At 52.7% G+C, this 22,559-nt stretch overlaps 1 protein-coding gene across 4 annotated transcripts; it reads right to left on the bottom strand.

Moving 5' to 3' along the window:
• Positions 1 to 64: 64 nt before the first annotated feature.
• On the bottom strand, positions 65 to 21,665 carry EWSR1 (EWS RNA binding protein 1). Of its 4 annotated transcripts, none has more exons than XM_085076207.1 (18): positions 21,575 to 21,665; positions 18,515 to 18,551; positions 18,247 to 18,298; positions 17,728 to 17,781; positions 16,363 to 16,486; positions 10,856 to 11,042; positions 8,424 to 8,591; positions 7,566 to 7,780; positions 6,784 to 6,964; positions 4,043 to 4,080; positions 3,381 to 3,413; positions 2,644 to 2,762; positions 2,208 to 2,337; positions 1,964 to 2,086; positions 1,704 to 1,881; positions 1,306 to 1,403; positions 697 to 970; positions 65 to 425 (listed from the first exon to the last, which is right to left on the bottom strand). In XM_085076207.1, the coding sequence occupies exons 1-18, from the start codon at positions 21,585 to 21,587 to the stop codon at positions 386 to 388; spliced, it is 2,064 nt and encodes a 687-aa protein (XP_084932333.1). In that variant the 5' UTR covers positions 21,588 to 21,665; the 3' UTR covers positions 65 to 385. The 4 variants fall into 4 exon arrangements, with proteins under 4 accessions (XP_084932333.1, XP_084932334.1, XP_084932335.1 ...); XM_085076208.1 differs by having other exon boundaries at positions 4,043 to 4,077; XM_085076209.1 differs by lacking the exon at positions 17,728 to 17,781.
• Between the last annotated feature and the right edge of the window lie 894 nt (positions 21,666 to 22,559).

Here is a 22,559-nt window from a genome sequence, read left to right as displayed (position 1 = left end):
TTCCCGGGCCCGGGGCTGTGTCCCCCCAGCTCCCAGGGATGTTCTCAAGAAAGGCCAGCAATGGTGCGGTTACAAACAGCGGGAATTTTATTTAAAAAAACAACCATCACAACCGTTCACAGCGTTACAGGCGGGGTTGGGGGGGCGGGGGCGCGTTAAACAACCGGTTTTATTTTGGGGGAGGGGGGAAGAAAGAATTCATCACGCTACCGTTGAACTTGGTTTTAATGTTTCTCCACAAACGGTGAAAAATACTAAAGTACAGACAAGGAGGACTCATAATGTTGTGGCCAACATTATAAATATGGAATTATAAATTTAAAACATTTTTTTTTCTGGTTTAAAAAATAAATCTGGTAGTAAATGCGGCTCTGGGGGGGCGGCGTTAGTAGGGCCGGTCTCGGCGATCCTGGCGGTGCTCGCCCCTGTGGGCAGGTGGGGGACATGGGTCAGTCATGAGGTCCAGGAGCCCTCCCTGAGTTGGGGAGGCTCCTTAACCCCCCACCTTGCCACCCATCTACCCACCCGCTCATCCCACCCCCACTCACCCTGCCACCCCCACCCATTCACCCCCTTGCCCCCCCACCCGTTTGTCCCGCCCCAGCCACCCCCCTACCCTTTCCCTCTCAGCGTCTCCCCTCCCCAATGTCCCCCCTGTCCCCTCCCATCCCTCTCTGCCCCGCCCTCCATCCATACTTGTCCATCTTTCCCGGCCCTCCGCGCCGTCCTCTGCCTCCTCCTCCCATCTGCTCCATGAGGGGTCCTGGGGGTCCCCCGGGGCCTCCTCCTCCTCCTCCTCTCCGGCCGCCGCCTCCGTAGCCGCCTCGGTCCATGCCGCGGCCGCCTCGGAATCCCCCTCGGTCTCCGCCGCGGCCGCCTCGGAACATCCCGCCGGGCCCCCCTCGGTCCATGAGGCCCCCGCCGCGCCCTCCTCGCATCCCCCCGGGGCCACCTCGGCCTCGGTCACCGCCTGGGCGGGGAGGAAAAACCTTCAGAGTGACCCCAAGGGAGCACATCCCGCTCCGGTGATCCCTCCCCCTTGATCCCAGGACATGCAGCGCTGGCAGGAGCAGCGGGAGAAGGCCTGAGCACCCCGAGGGGATTTAGGGTTCGTTAGGGTTGGAGCAGTGCTCTGGGGAGCTGGAGTGCAGGAGAGTTGGTGATCTCAGCCTCCATGTCATGGCTCATGGAGAGATGAAAGCCTGGCAGCTGCTGGAGCTGGGCCAGCCATTCATTCCCCAAGGAGCCTGAGGCCAGGCCTGGGGTGTCCCGCTGGGAAGGGGGACTGTGACACTCCCCACGTACCTGGAGGAGGGAAGGGGGGTGGGAGGAACCCCTCCGGTTTGGGCGCCTTGCACTGGTTGCACTCTGTTCTCCAGGCAAAGTTCTGGTTTCCACAGCCCCTGGGTACAAATTCCAGTTAGCCCAGCATTCCAGCTGGGGTGACATTGGGAAGCACGAACAGGAGAGCACGTGCAGAGGGGACACAGGAGCAGGAGCTGGGGCACAGCTCCCGCAGCGGGGTGGGGATCTGGCTGCCCGTTTACCCACAGCCCCCAGGAGTGACCCCACCCCTCCCTCTGTGCCGGGGGAAGGTACTTCCTTGGAATGCCCAGTGATTTTGGGAAAGGCCTCTTCATCCTGGCCAGCTCGGGGGATGATGGACTCCCTCGGCACAGGGAGTGGGCAGCAGGGGTACTCACGGGTTGGGGCACTGCCAGTCGCCGGCGCGGTGCTGCACGCTCCCTCCGGATGGGTTTCCCCGGGAGCCCCGCGGTCCTCTCGAGGAGAAGCCACCCCTGTCTCCACCTCTTCCCCCCATCCGGCCCATGGGGCCGCTGGGCCCGCTGGGTCCCCCTGGGCCACCGGGTCCCCCTGGACCTGCGGGAAGGAGGCCATTAGTGCTGGGAGCTGTGGGCAGGATGGGGGAACAGGGAGCAGCTCTGGGGGGGCTGCACGGTACCTCCACGGAGAGGGGGGGGCATTCCCCGCTGCTCCCGAGGGGGCATCCCGCCCCTCAGGCTGTTCATGGGACCCTTCTTCCGTGCCAGGGTCACCTTCAGCTTGCTCCCCTGGAAATCCTTCCCTGAAGGGACACAATGGCAGAGCATCGGTGAATCACAGCCCTGCTTCACACACCTGCACCCAGGTGCTTCCCACACCTGGAATTTTTGGAATTCCATCCCAGAACGTCCCGCAGCACTCACCATCAAACCATTCCACGGCTGTTTTGGCAGTGGACGGGTCATCGTAGGACACGGTGGCATCGCCCTTGGGCTTGCCCGTTTCCTTGTCGATGTAGAGGTTTATCATGGGCTGCCCCGTCCTCTTGTTCATCTAAGGGACAGTGCAATGTCACCTGAGTCCTGCCTCCCCACAGGCCCAGCGGGGATCTACTCCCTGCTCTGCTTTCCAGATAATCAAGGCTCATCCTGGGATCTCCAGGACAAAAGAAAGTGTGACAGCAACTGCCCAAACACCACAAAATTGAAGGGACAGGCCCAAAACAGCCCTGTCCCAGAGCCTGGACACGATGGGCTGGAAGGATGTGAGCAATGGGCAGGGAGGAGCAGGAGGAAGAGGAGGAGGTAGCAGGGAGGTGATCCTTTCCCTGCCTGCCGGGGATCACTGGTGTCTCCTCACCTTGACAACACCACACTGTTTGAAGAAATCTGCCAGATCCTCCAGGGTCACATTATCATTGAGTCCCTGCACATAGACTGCAGTGCTGTCCGAGTCCTCCTCCGGGTCCATAGGGGGGCCTAGGAAACAATTCCCAGGGTCAGAGGAAGGGCGGGGATACCCCAGAGCCCAGTTCTTTCCATCCAGTCATCCCCTGCACAGCTGCAGGTTTGCTCTGTGGGAGTGACAGGAAACCCCAGGCCCAAGGGAGGTGACAGTCCCCGCCTCACCTCCAGTGTGCCACGGCCACGCAGACCCCACACCCACCCACGTGGGAAGAACCCCCAGGTTACATCAGGACACATCCCAGAGGAGAGATGAGGAAAACCTCCATGCCCCCTGGGCTTCCACACAAGGACATCCACCCCCCTTTTCCGATGCTGGAAGGCTGACGCAGAACTTCCAGACACGCCTGCGTGACAGGAAAGGACAAGCCATGGATGAGGCTCTGAGGGGACTGCAGGCTCCCTGGAAAAGCTCCAGAGCAGCCCCCAACTCCCTAATTCCTGCAGAGAAGGGGGAGCATCTCCCAACCATGTGTGGTTTTCCACAGCCCAGCTGTTTGGGAATGAAGAAATGATGGAAACAGCCAGAAAGCCTGAAGTGGCAGTGGGGTGACACTGCGGTGGCCGCAGCTCTCGGAACGAGGACACAAGCGTCCGTTTCACAACCTCAGGAGGGAGTTTGGTGGGAATTACCTAAATCCAGGTCGGGTCCTTCCTCCATGTGTCCTGCCAGGCGGGAGAGAAGCATAGGGAAGGGTGTTAGTGGGGGCCCTGCGGGCTGGAGAACCGACACACACAACACTAGCTACGACCTGCGCCGCACAAGCAGCAGCACTGTACCTTACTGGGCCATCAGGTGGCTCTTTTAGCACTTCTTCCAACCAAAAACCACTATTACACTGGTTTTAAGCATTTTTTTCCAACCAATAACCACTATTACACTGATTTTTTAGCAGCTTTCAAACCGTTAACCACTATTACACTGATTTTCTTTTTAGGTTTCAAACCGTTAACCACAATTAACGCTGATTTTTTAAAAGGTTTTACCAAGCCAATCAGTTTTTAAGTTCATTAATAAAAGTTACTTAATATATATAAATATTTAAAAAAAAAAAAAGATTTATTACATCCAAACCATTTCTTTTCCCCAAAATTACAGGAGTGGTTGCTCAACTCTTCCACTGTGTCCGCATACCCCTGGGCATCGCCGGCAGTACCCATTACAGTCTGGTTGCATATTGGCATTTTTTAAAACCACTTAAACGAATAAAAAATTACACTTTGTGCTAAAAAAACTGACTGCAATTTTTTTTTTTTTTTTTTAACACTATCCATTGTAATGCTCAAAAACTTACCACCAGGCTTATTGAAGCCACCTCGCTCTCCAGCGCTGCTGGGGGGATAAACGAAGAAATGAAGGCCTTTCCCTTTACAAAGCCAGCACCGCTCTGAGCCTCTGCGGCTCACAGGGGAGAAGGGCACTGGCTAAACATCTCCAAACATCTCTCTGTCTCTCTCTCATCTCGGCACTAGGCCTTTCTTCAGGGCAGCTCGCTCAAATTTTCTTTACATATAAAGCAACCTTGGTGTGGTTTGAGGCACCGCTTTGCTGTCGGTGCCCTGGCGTTACTGGGGTATCATCAGTGCAATACTTGGCCAAGAAATGGGGGTTGTGTTGTAAATCAAAGTAGGTTCTGGTTTTATTTTTGGCGTTGGAAGAGCAATTTGGGGGTGTTTCAGTGGTCAACTCCCTCCCCTCAGTGTGTCCACCAAGGTGCACCCTCGGCCTGTGGCAGCGCCGGGCCCGCGGGTCCCTGACATTTAACAGCGTAAAAGAGACAAACCACACGCGAGACCTACAACACAGTTCAGCTGACATCGCCCCTAAAACCCTCAAAATAAAGCCATACATTCAGGTCACTACTGAATTTAACAACTCTCTGCAGGGAGAACTTACAGAGTACAGCGGGGGCTCCAAGGCCTGGGGTGCAGCTTTGTGGACACACTCACTTTTGGGCAGGTGCCAATGCAAACAGGGCCGCAGCTTTCACCGAAAGCTTTGGCTGAAGCATTCACAGCTAAAACTGCTTTGGAGAGTGGTGGTTAAGTAGGAAAATGCCACCTCGAGAAAGGATTTGGGCTGTTTCTTGCTCTTTTTTGGTGAGCCAGCAAGCTGTTTGGAAGGAGCTGAGTGGAGGAGGGAGAGCACCGTGAATTTTTCTAGCAAGTATTGCACCTCTAATACTGGGAAAAAAAAAAGTCAATACAGAATTTTGAGCTGTTGCATGCAGCTTTGCCTCCTCTCATTAAAGTACACACCATTTACGTAATGTCTCTCTTTTTAAACATAAGATTTTTTACACTTTTTTTTTTCTTTAACGTTACACAATTCTAAAGTAGTAGTATACCCTCCTCTGGTTTTATTACCAAACAACAAGTATGCAGTTACCAAAGTTACAGAAGGATTCCGTTTATACAATCAATACATTGGGTTAAAAATATTCTATGTATATTTTTCCTCTCCATATGGACACCGTGTCTAGTCCCACTTTTCATTATGCTGCCGGCTGAGTACTGAGTACGGGTACTTTTTAAGTATTGAGGTGTTTACAAGGCTCTCACTTTGTAACCTGTAGCATATAAATGCGACAAAGCATGTTAAAAAGTTTTCCATTTTCATAAAAATATCAAATCATCGAGGCAATGAAAAAGGGCACGTTAATAACATCGAGCTCCTTACCTGCTGGAGACACTGAAATCCATCACCACAGCATGCTAAGGTGGGCCGAGTTCCCCTACCTGCCCTGGGTGTCCCCTGAAGCCACCTGTTCTATGGACAGCACAAACTCTACGTCCATAAGGCGGGGGGGGAACCCTTTGTAAGGGTCTGGCCAGGTGGGAAATCGCTCGGGAGGCAAATTTGAGCTGGGATTAAGGTGTGAGATCAGAGACAGGTGACAAATCTTTGGCAATGAGAAGCTTGGAAGGGGCTAGAAATTTGAAGATGTGATGATAGACATTTCAGGTGTCTACATCTACTTTAATCGTTAAAGAGATCAATACAGCATGGCTGAAATCTTTATGCAGATCCCTGGAACTCTGTTCCACTTGAGCCAATTCCAAGCTGGATGTGTTCCCACACAAAACCAGCCTTTTCCATGTCTTTCTTGGATTTCTCTGATAAAGATTTCATGCCACGGCAATGGGCTGCGACAGAGCTATGCAGAATGGGGCCATCCGCTGCCAAACTGGGGTTGTCACCGGGCTGTGCCACACGGGAAGGAGTGGCCTCTGGAGGGCAGCTGCCATCACAGCCACCCTGCCAGCACCAGGGTGGGCACAGCGTGTCCTGTGCCACACCTGGGGACACTCAGCATAGCTCTGAGCAACGGGGTGAGGGGATGGAACACACACAAAGCTGTCAATGCCCTCTCGGAGGAGCCACTGGGATTGGTTTTCCTCCCTCACCTCTATCAGAACGACCTCCACGGATGGGGACACAGCTGAAGGCACAGGTGGCACCACACCAGGCTGTGTCATCAGGTGAAATGGCCAAGCTGATTCAGAGCACCTGAATGCTCCGAGGGGGAGCAGGCCTGGAGCCAAAGCACTTCTTTCTCTCTGTTCTCGGGGTCCTTCTCCATGTGCTCCAAGTGCTCCAGGCGCTCTGAGCTCGCAGGCTCCGCGGGAGGAGGCTGACACAAGGCTCCTGCCCTGCCCAAATCCCCGCTCCTGAGGCTCAGGGAGCATCCCCTGGAGCTGCTGGGAGGTTTGTGTGTGTTCCACCCAGAGTTACTGTTAAACCCCACAGAGGATTCCACCTCTGGGCGACCACGAAGGGAGCTGAAAGTGCCAGGGTCAGTATTACCCCAAATTTTCCCCTCCCCGGGGGCCCAACCAGCTGCAGGACAAACCAACCATCCTGCTCCTATTTCCCTTAGGATAATGTTTCCACGGATGACAAGCAATGCTGCTACACAGAGCTGTCCTCCGTGGAAACACAGCTGGGAATGTCAACCTTTCAGTCCCTTCTTTTGCGTTTCAAATCCTACGGGTAAACCAGAATTAGAGAAAAGGAGAAAAGCTTTGCTCTTACCCCATTCCACCGCGTCCTCCTCCCCGCCCACCTCTGCTCATGCCTCCACGCTCATATCCCCCTCGTCCCCTGCCCCGGCTATCGGGGCCGCTCAGATTCCGGCTCTCTCCCGGGCCGGAGAAGCCTCCGGATTCCTGGCCATACATGTTCATGCTGCTGGGATGGTCCTGGCGGAACGAGCCTGGGGAAGGGTGAACACACGTTAGGGAGATGCAGCCCCTTCAGCTGTGCTCAGCTGCAGCCATAACAGCAGTGTTGGAGTTGTTTAGGTTGGGAAAATCCGTCTGGGAGGATTGATTTCAGTGATTCCCCCAGCCAAGGCCACTGTGGACCCAACGTCCCCAAGTGCCACATTCACATGGCTCTTAACCTCTGCAGGGGTGGGGTCTCCACTACTGGCCTGACCAACATAAAGGAATTTTCCCAATATCCAACCTGGCAGAGCTTGAAGCCATTTCCTCTCTTTCCATCACTTGTCCCCTCAGAGCAGAGCTTGACCTCTCCAGCTGCCCCTCCTGTCAGCAGTTGTGCAGAGCCAGAAGGTCTCCCCTGAGCCTCCTCTTCCCCAGGCTGAGCCCCCTCAACTCCTCCCCACAAATATTTCGTGCCTCTGTGTTCCCACTCTCCCCTGAGGGGATCATCCCAACCTGCCACCAGCTCCAGGGAAGCCATTTTTCCACAAGCAAGACCAAACCCCAGCTCCAAGCCTCCCTCCCTTCAACAGAGTTTCGAGTTTTAGACCCAAACTAACACCAGGGCTCCTTCCCAGGTATCCCACTCACTCTGCTGGCCGTAGCTGCTGCTCTGCTGGCTGTACTGGCTGGGGGCCTGGCTGTAGGATCCGGTGGGAGGTGGGTAACTGGTGGGAGGTGGCTGCTGCCCGTAGCTGCTTTGCTGGCCATAACTGGTCTGCTGGCCATAGGAGCTCTGCTGCCCGTAGCTGCTCTGCTGCGAGTAAGTGCTCTGATCGTAACTGCTTGGCTGTGTGGAGGAATAGCTGGAAGAGAAAAGCGTTGGGAAAGGTGGCATGATGAGGCAATTCCCTGGCAGTGTGCATGGAGTGGCTCATGCTGGAAGGCAATGCAATTATAGGCTGTATTTAGTGTTGTAAATCACTTTAAAAGCTGAAGTCATCCTACAGAGGCCAGTCTGGAGGGCTGTGAAAGCAAAAACCACGTGGCCAATTCCAGTTTATTCACACCTCTAGGAAAAGGCACCAGTGCCAGGGTGAAACTCAGTGGTAATGGAGGTAACAGGACCTGGATAAAAGAAGTTCCTCTCATGCAGCTGAGGCTTTGAAAATTTCAAAGTGTACATTTCAGAAGTCACATTAAAGACACCTGAGGGGAGGAGGGAGCTCCTGGCCAAGCTGCATGTGGAAGGAGGCAGCAAAAGGTCATTCTAGGAAATTCTTAAAATTCTCAATTCTTAAGACGGAAAAAATCAACTTAAAAAATGTCTTAAACCCATTTGTCACCGTTTTCCCTTTCAGGTGTGCACAGAGACACTTCTACACACAGCCTCCCCATCCCCACCACAACAACTACAAGAAGCACAGCTCCTCTTCCCAGGACACCAAAGCTCCTTTTCCACAAAAACCCCCAGGAAAAGCCCTTTTCCTGAGCATTATCAAGCCTTACCTGGTCGGAGGGTAGGAGGGAGGAGCGGTGACGGGCTGCATGGGGTAGCTGGCAGGCACCTGGGGGTAGCTGTAGTTGCTCTGCCCGTAGCCCAGGCTGGGCTGGCTGTAGCCTGTCGTGCTGGACTGGGGCTGGCTGGTCTCTGCTGGTTTGCTGCCATCCTGGGGTCTGGGGAGGAATATGGAATAACATTGGTGCCCAGCCCCACACATGGCAGCAGTGAAGGGCTCAGATCCTCCCAGGATGGATGGTTGTGACCTATTTTTTGGGCTGAGCAGTGTCAGCCACTCTGGCAGCAGTGAATAAATTTATAATAAATAGGATTTTAGCACTCACTGTCTGGCTATTTGCACACTTTGGGAAAGGCCCAGGCAGTGTCCTGAACAGAGAGCATGGAACACCACAGCTTCTATTCATCCCAAAGCCATGGGATTCAGACTCTGGGGCTGAGTGGAAGATGTGGAACAGCAGGAAGGCTGCTCCTGCCCAGCCCTGGGAAAGCAGGAGCTAAAGCAGCCAGGCAGGCAGGCACTGAAATGGCCCATTGTTTGGGTCAGAATCCAGCTCAGGCAGATATTGCCTCATATACATTATCCCAATTATCCCATGGAAGAGAAAGGATGCTGGGCTTGGACTGGGTGACCTTTAAAGGTCCCTTCCAACTCAAACCACTCTGATTGTGTGTTTAGAATTAACTCTCCAGGGCTGAGAATTGAAAGCCCTTTGCACATGATTCACACATCCCCTTCTGTTTGTCCCACAGTTTAAAAGCCATGTGGATGTGGCACCTGGGGACAGAGTTAGTGGTGGCCTCAATGATCTCAGAGGGCTTTTCCAACTCAAAAGATTCTATGAGTCTTTAATTTCTCAGTGCTTCTCAGAGGGGAGCAAAAGGAGTAAAGCTGCTTTTGCTGTAGAAGCTGGGAAAAATTATTCACCGTGTCAGGATTCATCCTGCAAATTTACATCCCTTTAAAGTGTAACCTGTCAGAGCTCTGCCAGGCTCTGCATTTCCTTCCCACAGTGCTTGCTACAGACACCAGGTAAGTGAATAAATCAGCTTTTACTCACTTCTAAGCAAGTTTCCATTATGTATTCTAAATTTTTCATATCCTCTAAGCAAACAATTCAACTCAATAGATGACAGGCAGTGCCCAGAGGGGTGAGAATTAAAGAGGAAATGTTTTGCAGCCTGTGCATCCACCCCAGCATCCTGCCTGACCCCGTGACTCGGGAGCAGACAGGACTTGGTTCTCTGCTGCACCCTGAGAGCTGAGAGCCTGATTTGGCTGCGTGGTCTCTCCCTGTCCTGCAGGAACAGCGCTGACTCACCGTGCTGGAGCACAGCCCTCCCACACTGCCTCCCCCGGCCCTGGAATGCCGCCGGCAGCAGGAGCAGCTCCAGAGCAACAAGCGGGAAGGAGGTGCTGCCAGAGCCAGGGGTGCTGGGGTGAGTGAGGAGGAGGAGAAAGAAGAGATGGAAGAGAAGGAGGAGGTGGTGGTGGAGAAGGAGGAGATGGAGGAGGAGGAGAAAGAGGAAGAAGAGAAGGAGGAGGAGAAGTAGGAGGAACAACAACAGAGGGAGGAGAAGGAAGAGGAGGTGGTGGTGGAGGAGGAGAATGAGAAGGAGGAAGAAAAGGAGAATGAGGAGGAAAAGAAGGAAGAGAATGAGGAAGAGAAGGGGGAGGTGGTGGTGGAGAAGGAGGAGATGGAGGAGGAGGAGAAAGAGGAAGAAGGAGGAGAATGGGGAAGAGAAGAATGAGGAGAAGGAGGAGGAGAAAGAAGAGACGGAAGAAGAGAAGTAGAAGAAGGAAAAAGAGAAGAAAGAGGAAGAAGAGAAGGAGAATGAGGAGGAGGAGAATGATGAGGAGGAGGAAGAGCAGGAGGAAGAGAAGGAAGAACAATAGAGGGGGGAGAAGGAAGAGGAGGTAGTGGTGGAGGAGGAAAATGAGAAGGAGGAGAAGCAGGAAGAAAAAGGAGGAAGGAGGAGGAGAAGGAGGAAGACAAGGAGAATGAGTAGGAGGAGGAATGATGAGGAGGAGGAAGAGCTGGAGCAGGAGGAAGAAAAGGAAAAGGAGGAGAAGAGATGGAAAGATGGAAAAAGAGATGGAGGAGAAGAAGGGCAGGATGGTGAGGAGCAGGAGGAGGAAGAAGGGCAGAAGGATGATGAGGAGCAGGAGCAGGATGGGCAGAAGGATGGTTCTGAGGAGCAGGAGGGAGAAAGGCAGAAGGACAGTGCTGAGGAGCAGAAGGGCAGAAGGACAGTGCTGAGGAGCAGGAGAAGGGTAGAAGTACAGCGCTGAAGAGCAGGAGAAGGGCAGCAGTGCTGAGGAGCAGGAGAAGGGCAGAAGGACAGTGCTGAGGAGCAGGAGAAGGGCAGAAGGACAGCGCTGAGGAGCAGCAGGCTGACACAGCTGAGGCAGAGGCAGTACCTGGCAGGGGCGGACGGTGCCGGCTGCTGCCCGTAGGCCGGGTAGGCGGGCTGGGTGCCGTATGCGGACGGGGCGGCGTACGAGCTCTGGCTGCTGGTGACAGTGGCCGTGTTGGTGTCGTAGGCGGCGCTGCCGTAGCCCTGCACGGGCTGGCTGTAGGCAGGGGGGGCAGTCGGGGCACTGTAACCTGCAACACACCACACACACCTCAGCCCCCATGGCTCCAGAGGGAATCGTGGAATTGCACGATGGGTCAGGCGGGAAGGGAACTTGGAGCTCATCTCACTCCACCCCCTCACCAAGGGACACCTTCCACTAGACCAGGGTGTTCCAAGCCCCTTCCAGCCTGGCTTTTGACACTCCCAGGGATGGTGCAGCCACAGCTTCTTTGTGTCACCTTCCTCGCCTCAGCTTCCCAACAGCCCACCTAACCTTGCTCATTGTCCACATGAAGCCATTCCCCCTTACCCTGCCCATCCAAGCCCTTGTCTCAAGTCCCTCTCCAGCTCTCTGGAGCACCAAATATCTCAGATTTCAGCACTTGTGCTGCTGGTTTCTCACGCTCAGGGCACAGACACAGTTTTACCACCACAAACCCACCTCAACCTGAAAATCATCACTCACCCCACCCTGCCCCTCTGCCTTCCTCACAGAACACCCCAACACTAGGAAGCCTCAGCCTCCAGCCCCTCAGCATCCCAAAACCCCACTCCCAGGAGCTTCCTGCATCCAGGATTGTTTACAGCAACCAGAGCTCAGGCAAGATAAGCTGAGATGTGGAGCACCTCCTCAAGAAAGGCAGGGTAACAAACCCCCCTGAGCTCCAAAGTAGAAGAAATGCAACTGATTTAGCAAGTACAGTCCCATCCTTTTAGCTTTTCTGACAAATAAAGGCACAAAGCCTGACCTGGGAAGTCTTTCAGAGGCATTTCTGAAGGCTTATTTTAAATCAGTGATGCTGGAAACAAAAGTAAAGCACTTTCCATTTGCTTTCACATGAGAAAAAGGTCAAAAGAGACACATCAGGCAGCTCCTTATGTACCTTCCCTTTTCTTAGAATTTCAGTTGGGTTTAGGGACAAAGCTCAGAGCTCACAGAGTTCCTTTTCAACACTTTTACAATATCCAAGATCCCAAAACAGCTCCTGTATAATTTAGTGCCCACTTGCCTTGTCACAAAGGTGAACTGGCATTAACACAGTGGGGTTTTGCTCCTAAGAACCTTCTAAGCAAGTTTTCCAATTAAGAATACAAGACTTAGATGGAGAAATAGCAATAAAAAACGTTGTTAACAAATCTGACTAAAAAAATCAGCAAAAAAGAGCAGCCAGCTGGTCTCAGACTCATGGCTGGGATCAGTGAAGGCAACAGCTTCTCCATCACTCCTGATTTTTAATAAACACGGGAGGCTTGTGACACACTTTTCCTCTAGGCAAATTGGGCTGCAGGATTTTATTCCAATCCCCTCATTTGCAAAGCAAACACTGCTGGCAGCAGCAGAACACGGTGTGCCCTCACAGAGCACCACAGCACTGCCACATCCCCGCCCTGCACCACACCAGGGCCCTTCCCAGGGACAAGGAAAGAGGAACAGCATGAGAAGAGGAACTTTGCACAGCAAATTAATTTAAAAAATCCCCAAGCTTCAGCCTTCTGGTGACTCCCAGGATCCTGATGAAGACACAAGGCCAGCATGGACCCTTTGCCCACTCCTCCCTTTTCCTACTCCAGGTCTCCAACCCATGCCCATCCCAGGGTTGCCAACCTGGGAATGCAAACAGAACCCCCACTGCAAAATAACTTGTAGGAATCCCTAGAAAATCAGTTTTATAGTTCATTATTGCTGTCTGGTGTTCTCTGAAAAGTGTTGCTGAGAAGGGTGAAGGGGATAATGCCCAACGTGATGATTTTTAAAGCCTTGGACAAATTTGAGCAGCTCAAACACTTAAATGTGAGGCAAGACAGCAATTCCACAGGGAGCACTGATCCTAGGAATTAAATAAACCCTTATTTTAACTGGCCAAAGCCTGACCACACACTAAAAAAGCCCATTCTTTGCCTAAGTACAGCCTGCAGTCTGTGTGCTGCAGCCACAGCCCTGCCCTGGGCTGTTCCCCTTGGATTTGGAGCCCCAGGATGCTCCTCCCCCAGCTGTATCCCCTCTCCCAATGCTGTACTGGGGGCAAAACTCTTTGCTAAAAACACCTGGCTCTGCACAGGCAGCAGGATCAAAGGGAAGAGGAAAAAAAATATGTTGAATTTTAAAGCTTCAGCTCTAGATGGAGCATTTCCCTCGTGGAAGAGTGTGCTCAGCAGGAAGGGTTTGTCCCAAAGGAAAGGCAGTGATTTATCATCCCACTGGTCTCAATTTCAAATCAAGCCTGGTTTAGACACTCTGGGAACCCTCAAGAGCTGTGGTTTTGAGGGTGGCATTTCTATTACATCACTTCTCTCTCCTTCCCTCACAGTTAGGAAGATAAAAGTTGACTCAGCAGAGCAGCTGCCCTAAGAAAAAGGTAACAGAACTGACAACCTGCTTAAAGTGTCTAAATTCCCCTCAAAGGATCCAAACAAACCCTTCATTGAAGCCTAGGAATTCTCCAGGTGGAAGGGAAGCTTGCAGGATTTGATCCTCAGAGAATATCAACTTAAAAGCATGGATTTGGGGAGATTTATTCTTTCCAGAGATATTTTTTTCTGGAAGAGTGCTGACCCTCTCTCCAGTCTCTTTTGGGATAACAGGTTATTATGGCAGCTGTGACTGTGTTAATTAATTCCAAATCCCTTAGAAATTTCAACATTCATACCCCAAATTTCCCAGGTAAAGCGAAGCAGGGGCTGGCTGCCTTTAGGGAGCAATTCCCATTTCCAAGAGATCCACACCTGGTCACTGAAATGCTCTTTATTTACTCCTTAATTCCTACTAATTCCCTGCAGTGATTAATGAACCACAGGTCTGAGGGTTCCCAGAGATCCCTAATCTGAGGGAGCTGCTCCCAAATACTTTTTTCTCCGGAACAAAGTGACTGGGTGGCTCCAAGACACCTTTTCCTACAAGGAAGGAAGGAGGGTGGTAACTCTCCCCTGGGGTGTCCCAGGAATCGGGGCAAGGTGGGATAACAAGAGTGCTGGGAAGGTAAGATCCATCCCTGCTATTCCCAACAATCCTGAGAGGCTGTATCCACACGGACCTTGGATTTCCTCGACCTCAACAACACCTCAGCCAAATCCCAGGCTGTTCAGGCAAAAAAAAAAAAAAAAGAAAAAAGCATTTTGCTTTAAGGAACTGCAGTACAAAAAGGTGATTTTTAGGCAAACAGGACTGGGATTCAACTGTAAGAACCTCACGTCTCTCAGGGCACGACAATGTCTGGCCCAGGGGTTTATTGAGCGTGAAAGGCAGAGGGGGAAGAGAGAGAGAGAGAGGCTGCAGTCTCCTTCCCACAGCTCTGGCTCCTCAAGGAGAGGCAGGTGGAGGAAGGATAAATCCAACCTGGCTCCATGCCCGGAGCACAACATCAACGGAGCTGCCACAGCCCTGCTCTGTGGGCTGAGGTGCTTCAAGGGCTGATAGGATCTTTTGCCTGACCACTTCCTGAGTTGTTGTTTTTTGTTATAGATGAAAAGAAAATGAAGGGTTTTTTTGGGAAAAAACAACAACAAAAAAAAGGCAGCTGTGCAGAAAAAAAAAAAAAGCTCGGTATTATTATTATTATTCCTCCAGCAAATCTCCTCTTAAGGAGAAGGAAAAACATAAACAGCACAGTTTCCTGTGACCCCTGCGGGACTGGAGTCCGTAGGAAGGATTAAGGGACATAAATATTTCTAAGAAAGGAATTTTGGAAGTTCACAAATCCTTTTTTGCTGCCAACTTTTGTCTAGGTAGTTTTAAATGGAAGGAAAAAGCCCTGTGTTATCTACAGTGTCACCCCCAGTGACACTGGCTAATGCATATGCATCTCACGTGCAGGAATTTTCCTCATCCATGCAAAGACGGTAAATATTTTAATTTTGGTTAATATTTTTTCTCCAGCTCTTCCCTGTGAAGAATTCCTCAATGGCTTCTGTAGCCACATATCCCACTGTCTGTCTGTCCTGGTATTCCCTTGCTTTGGGAAGTGTTTAATTCCCACTACTACATGTTTATAATGTCTCTCCTAAGAATCTGCAGGACACAAGGAATCACAGGGAGGAGAATCTGCTTTCTAAACCTCCGGAATATTCAGCCCAAACATACATTAAATAAACATGAATGTACATGAATTAAACATTGCCTCAATAGTTTCAAACATTAAGACACTTGTCTGGAGGAAATTCCAGCTCCAAGAACACGCTGGGAGAGTTTAGAGAGCATTAATGAACAAGTATCTGCTCTGGAAATCCAAAACCACCACGGGATATGCAAAGGTGGAGGGCAGGATGCTGTTTATCCTTAGGAACTGGGGGGATAATGGGGTTGGAGTCATCAAAAAGGTCTTAGTGCTCAGGATTTTATCCATGAAGATGGAAACGGCAAAGAGCACTGCAAATCCCTGCTGTCACTACCTGTGTGAGCTCTGACACTCAAGGGTTTTAGCACTAAAACCAAGTGACACCTCAAGGGTTCCCACCTAAAGGGGACCTCAAGTTCTGACAGGATGAGACAGCATCTTCCATGCAAGAGCGCGCAGGACAGTCCAACCTGGACTGGTCCCTTCCACTGTGGGAAGCACGAGGCAAGAAGGAGAAGGTACAGGATCAGAACAGCCACATGTCACTGCCAGTGACAGGACTGTGAGGGAAGGGAAGGGCTGAGGAGCAGCCAGGGACACTGTTCCCTTAGCTCTGAGCACAGCATGTCCTGCTCAGTCCCACAGCACCCAAAGCCTGCCCTGAAAAATCAACAGTGCATTTATTCCTATTTATACATGGCTGCACCATCTCTGAAGTGTCCAAGGCCAGGCTGGACAGGACTTGAGGCAACCTGAGATAGTGGAAGGTGTCCCTGCCCATGGCAGGGGGTGGAATGGGATGTGATTTAAAGTCTCTCCCAGCCAAAACCATGGAGGATGTGGAACTGCTGGAGAGAGTCCAGAGGAGGTCATGGAGATGCTCCCAGGGCTGGAGCCCCTCTGCTCTGGAGCCAGGCTGGGAGAGCTGGGGGTGCTCACCTGGAGAAGAGAAGGCTCCAGGGACACCTTAGAGCCTCTTCCAGAGCCTAAAGGAGCTCTAGGAGAGCTGGAGAGGGACTTGGGACAAGGCATGGAGGGACAGGACACAGGGAATGGCTTCCCACTGCCAGAGGGCAGGGCTAGATGGGATATTGGGAAGGAATTGGTCCCTGTGAGTGTGATCACACAGGCTGCCCAGAGAGGCTGTGGCTGCCGCATCCCTGGAAGCGTCCAGGGTTTGGAGCAACCCGTGGAAGGTGTCCCTGCCCACAGCAGGGGCTGGCCTAGATGACATGAAGGCCTTTCCCACCCCAAGCAGGGCTCCAGGCTGAGCCCAGGCCAGCAGGTTCCCTCTCACCTGTCGGGGGCTGCCCGTAGGATGTGGCGTAGGCCGTCTGCCCGTAGGTGGCCGTGGTCTGCGGCTGTGTGTAGCTGACGTCAGTGGGCTGCCCGTAGGTCCCGTAGCTCTGCTGCCCGTAGGTCTGCTCCAAAAGGACACAGATTCAATCCGTGAGCACAAGTGACCCCCAGGAATTGCAGTTGCTCAGCACTCTCAAAGCCAAGGCTGCTGTGAAAGTTTAGGTGCCGCGGGAAATTCCGGGTCAGCTCTGCAAGGAGGTTAGGAAGTGATTTTGCCCTGCCAGGACTGAAGGAACAGGCTCTTGACATTGTCACCACACACCTCTGCTCTGTGTAAAGCAAACAGGAAAGCTCCCAGCTCCTCTCAATTACCACCAGCACTCACAGGCACCATCCCAGGGTTAACCTGAAATATGGGAATGGGAGCGCTCCGAGGGCAGAACTGCACAAAGGAAAAGTCACCTCAGCGTAACACTGCTTTGGTGTTGGCTAAAAAAAACTTGTTGAAGGTTTCAATTAAATTATTCGGAATATTTTTCATGCTCACCAGCCAATAATTTGAAAAATGGGAGTTGCAGTAGGCATGGAAGGATGGGATTCACAGGAATACCCAAACCATCCCAGCGGTGCCACTCCCATCCCGGTGCCTGTGCATTCAGTGAAGCATCAGCTCTCACCTCACCCATTCCCTGATTTTATTTTCAAATCCAACTAGAAAATCACTGAGAAGAGGACAGGAGCAGCTGTGCCCAGCAGTCTCACCAGCTGCCCAAGCCATGCCCTGCCAGCTCATGCTCCAGGCACCAGCAAACCTCCAACAGCTTCTGGCTAAGGATACAACTCTGGGCGCAGCGTGAGGAGTGACATGGAGACAGCTTTAATTTCCAGGGATTCAGACTTCTGGAGAGCCTGGAGCCGAAACCTTTTGGGATGTTGAGCCTTTCTGAACTCGGGGCTCAGGTCTGAACCAGGAGCAGGAAAGACTTGACCACATGAACATATTCCTGGTGCTGGAAGTTCCCTACACCAAGAGGCAGGGAATGCTGCAAACTTCCTATGGACACACGTCTACAGCTGAGTTTAGCTGGTTAGAAGTTTAATTAGCTGGTTAGGTGTTTAATTAGCTGGTTAGGTGTTTAATTAGCTGGTTTTAGTTGCTGAAGCCTCTTGCTCCTACCCTTGTCATCCTGCTCCCACTTTCCACCTCATCTACAACTGGGAACAGCTCTTCCAATTGTTGTCTCCAAACATTTATTTAAAATAAAAGTCACCATCACCTTCCTTTCAGCCCACACTGAGCCTGCCTTCCTCCTCTTGAGAAGGAAAACTAAACCTACAGCACTTTTCGAGGACAAGAATTTACCTTTGGAAACATACTTGGAGTTTGCAGACAAATGTGGTTGTAGTAACTTGGATTCTAAAGGTTAAAAATAAGCATTAAGTTAATCTCTTAAAGATCATCATTATTTTGCAGTCCAGCCAACTGAGACTATGAACAGTTATAGCAATAAAAACTCCAGGAAAAAATTATTCCCTCCTCCTCCTTTGTCCAATTCTGCCATTTCCCAAAAGGCAATTCCCCCCGTTTTTTCCCAGTTTTTTTCTCTCCTACACCTCTGATTACAACACCCACCATCGTGGTGGTGTCAAACATACACCAAGAATTTAGCTTTTCTGGGATCAGGATTGAATAAATTAACAAAAAGGAGGATTGTTGAGGTTATTTCCACTTTCAAAAAGCACTTTGGGCTGGGGGGGGAGAAGCTCCAAGACAACTTTCAACCACGGATTTCGACGCTGCCGCTCGGAATTTCTCGCGGCTGTGTGTTTTCCTGGAAAACAGGTGATTCAGCAGGAATTCCACCCCCTCCCCGTGTTTTACCTGGGTGGTCTGTGCATATCCTTGGGCTGGCTGAGGTGCATAGGCGCTGTAGCTGTGGAATGAATGTAAAGACATTTATAATCTTGCCCCAAATCTGCATCACGAGACAAATTTTCACGCAGCCCAACGGTTTCTGCTGAAATTCTATGGGAATACAAGGCCTCAGGAAAACCCTCAAGATTTCCAAACATACCTGAGTTAAGCCCAAACCATAATTAAGATATATTTTTATTACATCTTTTTAAAACAGGCAGGATAAGCTACTTACCCCTGCTGAGCTGCAGCTTGGCTATAGGTACTGTAATCTAAAAGAAAAAAGAGAAGAAAAGGAATAAAAACCTTGATAAAGCTGTAACAAAATTAAAGAATCTAAGAGCACAGCAGCTGGAATTTCCTCCTGCAGCTCGCTATAAACCACTGGAATTCCAGTTTCCCAAGGGTGGAAGGTAAATGCACATTTTCAATCCTTTTTTTTTGAGGGGAACAAAACCTCTCTTCCCCTCATTGTTCCTGCTGTTTGCAGCAGCGACTTTGATCTCAAATGACCCCGCTTCAATTTAACTGCCACCTTGGATGGATCCCAGGGGGCTGGCAGGGGGGGATTTGGGTTGGAACAAAGGAAAAACAGGGATTTGAGGCTTACAAACCCCCCACCCTGCTTTGAAAGGGTTGGGCTGGAAGGTTTCACCACCTTCACTCTTTCCCTCTCAAGGACACAAATAAATGGCTGGAAAGGCACTTGTCCCCTGGAAGCTGGGAGTGATTCCCTCCCCAAATCCTCAATCCATGTCAGTACACTGACTGGGAAGAGAATTGAAATCCTGAAAATCCAAGCAGCAAAGCCTGTGCTGAACTGGTTTGCTGGCGGGGATGGAAAATGACTCCACATGGCAATTAGGAGGCTAAATTTGAAACGATTACAGCTCCTGCTTCCCTCAAAGGCACCAACAGCTCCAGCTCCTATCCCAGTGTCTGGAGCAGGGTGAATCCATTGCTACAACCAGAACTGGCCAGACATCCCAGCTCTCCCAGGACCATGGAAGTCCTGAGATCAGGAACGAGCCCAGAACTCCCTGGTCGAGGCCATAGCAGGTCAAGGCAGGAGCTGGATGAGTGGAGCTGTTCCCAGACATCCCTGTGTGGGAAGAGGTTCCAGTGCTCCCATCACCACCACACCTTGGTCAGAAATTCAACTTTATCACAGAATCATGGAATATCCTGAGATGGGAGACACCCACACGGATCAAGTCCAACTCCTGCCCCTGCCCAGGGGAATTTAAGGAAGCAAGTGACCGGCTTTAATGCCATTATCCCACTATTCCCAAAGCGCTGGAGCCCCAGGAACCACTTGGAACACACAGCTTCCATCCACCACAACCTCCTGTTCCTCAGCCTGTGGATCCATCCCTACTGAACCCTTCCTCCCCACCCTCCAGGTGTGCTCCCAGCTTCTCCTGCTCCCTGTGCTCTCTGTCAGAGCAGAGCCCCTGGATCTGTGCTGGCGGCAGGAATGGCCATGCTGTGATCCCAGCAGCAATTCCCTGGAGTTATTAATTCCTCCAGAACACCTCACACAGGGAAAGAAGACACTTGGAGCTCTCCAAAGGCTTCCCTCTCCCGGGACACACAGCACAAGTTGTTAAACTCCTCTGGCATCATTCCCACTTCCCTCTCCTGTTGGCACGTGGAATATTGGAACATTTTCCTTGTTCAGTTCAGAGCTCCGTGTGGTTTTTTTTAATTCACTTTACACGTGGCTCTGCAAATCCTGAGTGTTAATTAATGCCCATTCCCCCTCATCCAGCTTCCCTTTTCCACCACCTCCTCATCCCACTCCACTCTTTTCCTGCTCACCCTCCAGCCACCAAACCCTCATTTAATTCTCAATTTTCAGCCCCTTTTTGGCCTTGAGCTCCACACAGGGGCATCAATTAACCCCTCTCCTCACAGCCCTCCCCCAGTCCCACCTAAACCCAACATTTCCCCCTTTGTAGGATTTCATTCCAGGTGTGGAATTTGCAGTTTGCCTGTGGTGATGCCTCTCTTTTAAATTGCTCGGGTTTAGATGAATGTAAAACATTAATAAAAAATAATATTATGCTTCATTTAGTTAAACTCATCTCCTGGCTTTTATTTCCAGTGGGAAATTAATCTTCATCCTTTTATTTCATGAGGCTCAAGAGCACAACAGAGGCTGAAAATAGCAGCTCCCAGGAGGAACAATTCCATGAATAAAGGGAAAACACAGCTGTGGTTTTAACCCCCATTCTGACAATTCTGTTGGCAGATGTTCCTTTACTGACTTTTCTTTTTTTAAGCTCTCCAAGGTGCTATTGGCGATATTCCCTCACACTACATGGCCCAGGACATTTTCCTTTCTGGAAAAAAATGGAAAATCCTTCTTCTTTAAGGAAAGCCAGACCACGGGCTGTTTGGCTCTAAAGAACTTTAAAGGTGATGTTGCCACAGCTGGGGAGTCTCACTTTCCAACTATCTGTATCCAGTTGGCGCCCTCGTGGAAAAACATTTCATTCTATGACAGTTTATTCAAATAAATTTGGAGCCTGGAGATGATGGAAAATCGCATTTTCCTATGGGGAAGAGCTGGGGGTGTTCACCTGGAGAAGAGAAGCTCCAGGGAGACCTCAGAGCCTTTCCAGTGCATAAAGGGGCTGCAGAAGAGCGGGAGAGGGACTGGGGACAAGGGCTGGAGGGACAGGACACAGGGAATGGCTTCCCACTGCCAGAGGGCAGGGATGGATAGGATATTGGGAAGGAATTGCTGGCTGTGAGGCGCTGAAATGGATATCCCATAGGATGCTCCATCCCTGGCAGTGTCCAAGGCCAGGCTGGACGGGGCTTGGAGCAGCCTGGGCTAGTGGAAGGTGTCTCTGCCCGTGGGATGAGCTGTAAGGTCGCTTCCCACCCGAGCCATTCCCTAATCCCATCGCTGCACCCAAACGCGCCCCGCGGAGCTCCGCCAGGGCCGAAGGCGCGGAGCGAGCCCGGGCTCGGTGCTTCCCTCGAGGGAGCGCTGAGCTCCGGGAATCCCGGGGGGCCGCAGCACCGAGGAGCCGCAATTGAAAGGACATACACCGAGGGAAAACAGCCGCGGCCCCGGCGAGGCCCCGGCGGGCGGCGCGGGGGGACACGGGCGGGACGGGCCCTGCACGGCCCGACCCCGGCGGCCCCCGGGCGCGCCGCCACGGGCCGGCGGCACGGCCCCGGCGCTCCTCCGGCCACCCCGTGCCGGGGGCGGTGGCGGTGGCGGGGGTCCCGTCCCGTCTCGCCCCCCGCCCCGGGCCCGGCCCGCCCCAGCCCCGCTCACCCGTCGACGCCATTTTCTCGCCTTCCTCCTCCGCGCTGCCCGCCGGCCCCGCCCCGCGCCGCGCATGCGCCGCCCGGCCCCGCCGCGCGCACCACCCCGCGGCCGGGGGGGGACGGCCGGGAAAGCGCGCCCCGGAGGCTCATCCGAGCCCGCTCCGCCGCTCGCCCGCCGGTTTGACCGCCCGCGGGGAACCGGCACGGCCCCGCGGGCAGCGCCCGCCGCGCCGGAGCCTGGCTGTGCCGCCTCGCTGGGCGCTGCCCCCCCAGCGGGCGGCGGGATGGTACGGCCCGCGGCCGTTAGGGAGCGTCGCGCAAGAAGCGCTCGGGCCGCGAGGCGGAGCGGCGCCGTGACGTCATGGCCGGCGGCGTGGTGCCGTGACGTCACCAGGTGTCCCCTGCTAGCGGGTGACGCCATGGGCTGCGAGCCACGTCACCAGGCGCCACAGGTCACACGCCAACAAGTGGCACCGCGGGTGCCGGCTGGGATCCCGCTGTGCCTGGCAGTACATGCTGCCCACGTGGTGAGCGTGGCGGAGTGAAGTCACGTGTGACATCGCTGTGTGACGTCATCCCGCCACGCTGCTGGCGCCGTGTCCCATGAGGACAGGGTAGGGGTGCAGGTACAGCGTGTCCTGCGTGGAGCAGGGGAGTGTTCCGGGGCGTGATGGCACAGGCGGGTGTCCCATGGGTGGTGTGACACGGGTGGGTGTCCCAAGGGTGACATTGGATGAGTGGGTGTCACATCGTGGGTGGGTGTTCCATGGGTGACATGGCACGGCCATGTGTCCCCTGGGTGTCCGTGCATCCCATCCCATCCCATCCCATCCCATCCCATCCCATCCCATCCCATCCCATCCCATCCCATCCTCCTGTGACCTCTCCCACCCTTCTGTCACCCTCAGGGCCACCCCCGGGACCCCCCCCGCTGTCCCCAAGCCACCCCCTGTGGGCAGAGTGACCCTCCCCAGCTGCCCACCCCCACAGTG

Source organism: Lichenostomus cassidix, chromosome 15 (assembly GCF_008360975.1).
Source record: "Lichenostomus cassidix isolate B80296 chromosome 15, HeHo_3.0, whole genome shotgun sequence".
NCBI lineage: Eukaryota > Metazoa > Chordata > Aves > Passeriformes > Meliphagidae > Lichenostomus > Lichenostomus cassidix.
Note: the sequence above shows the minus strand (reverse complement) of the source record. Positions and strands in the feature narration are given on the sequence as shown.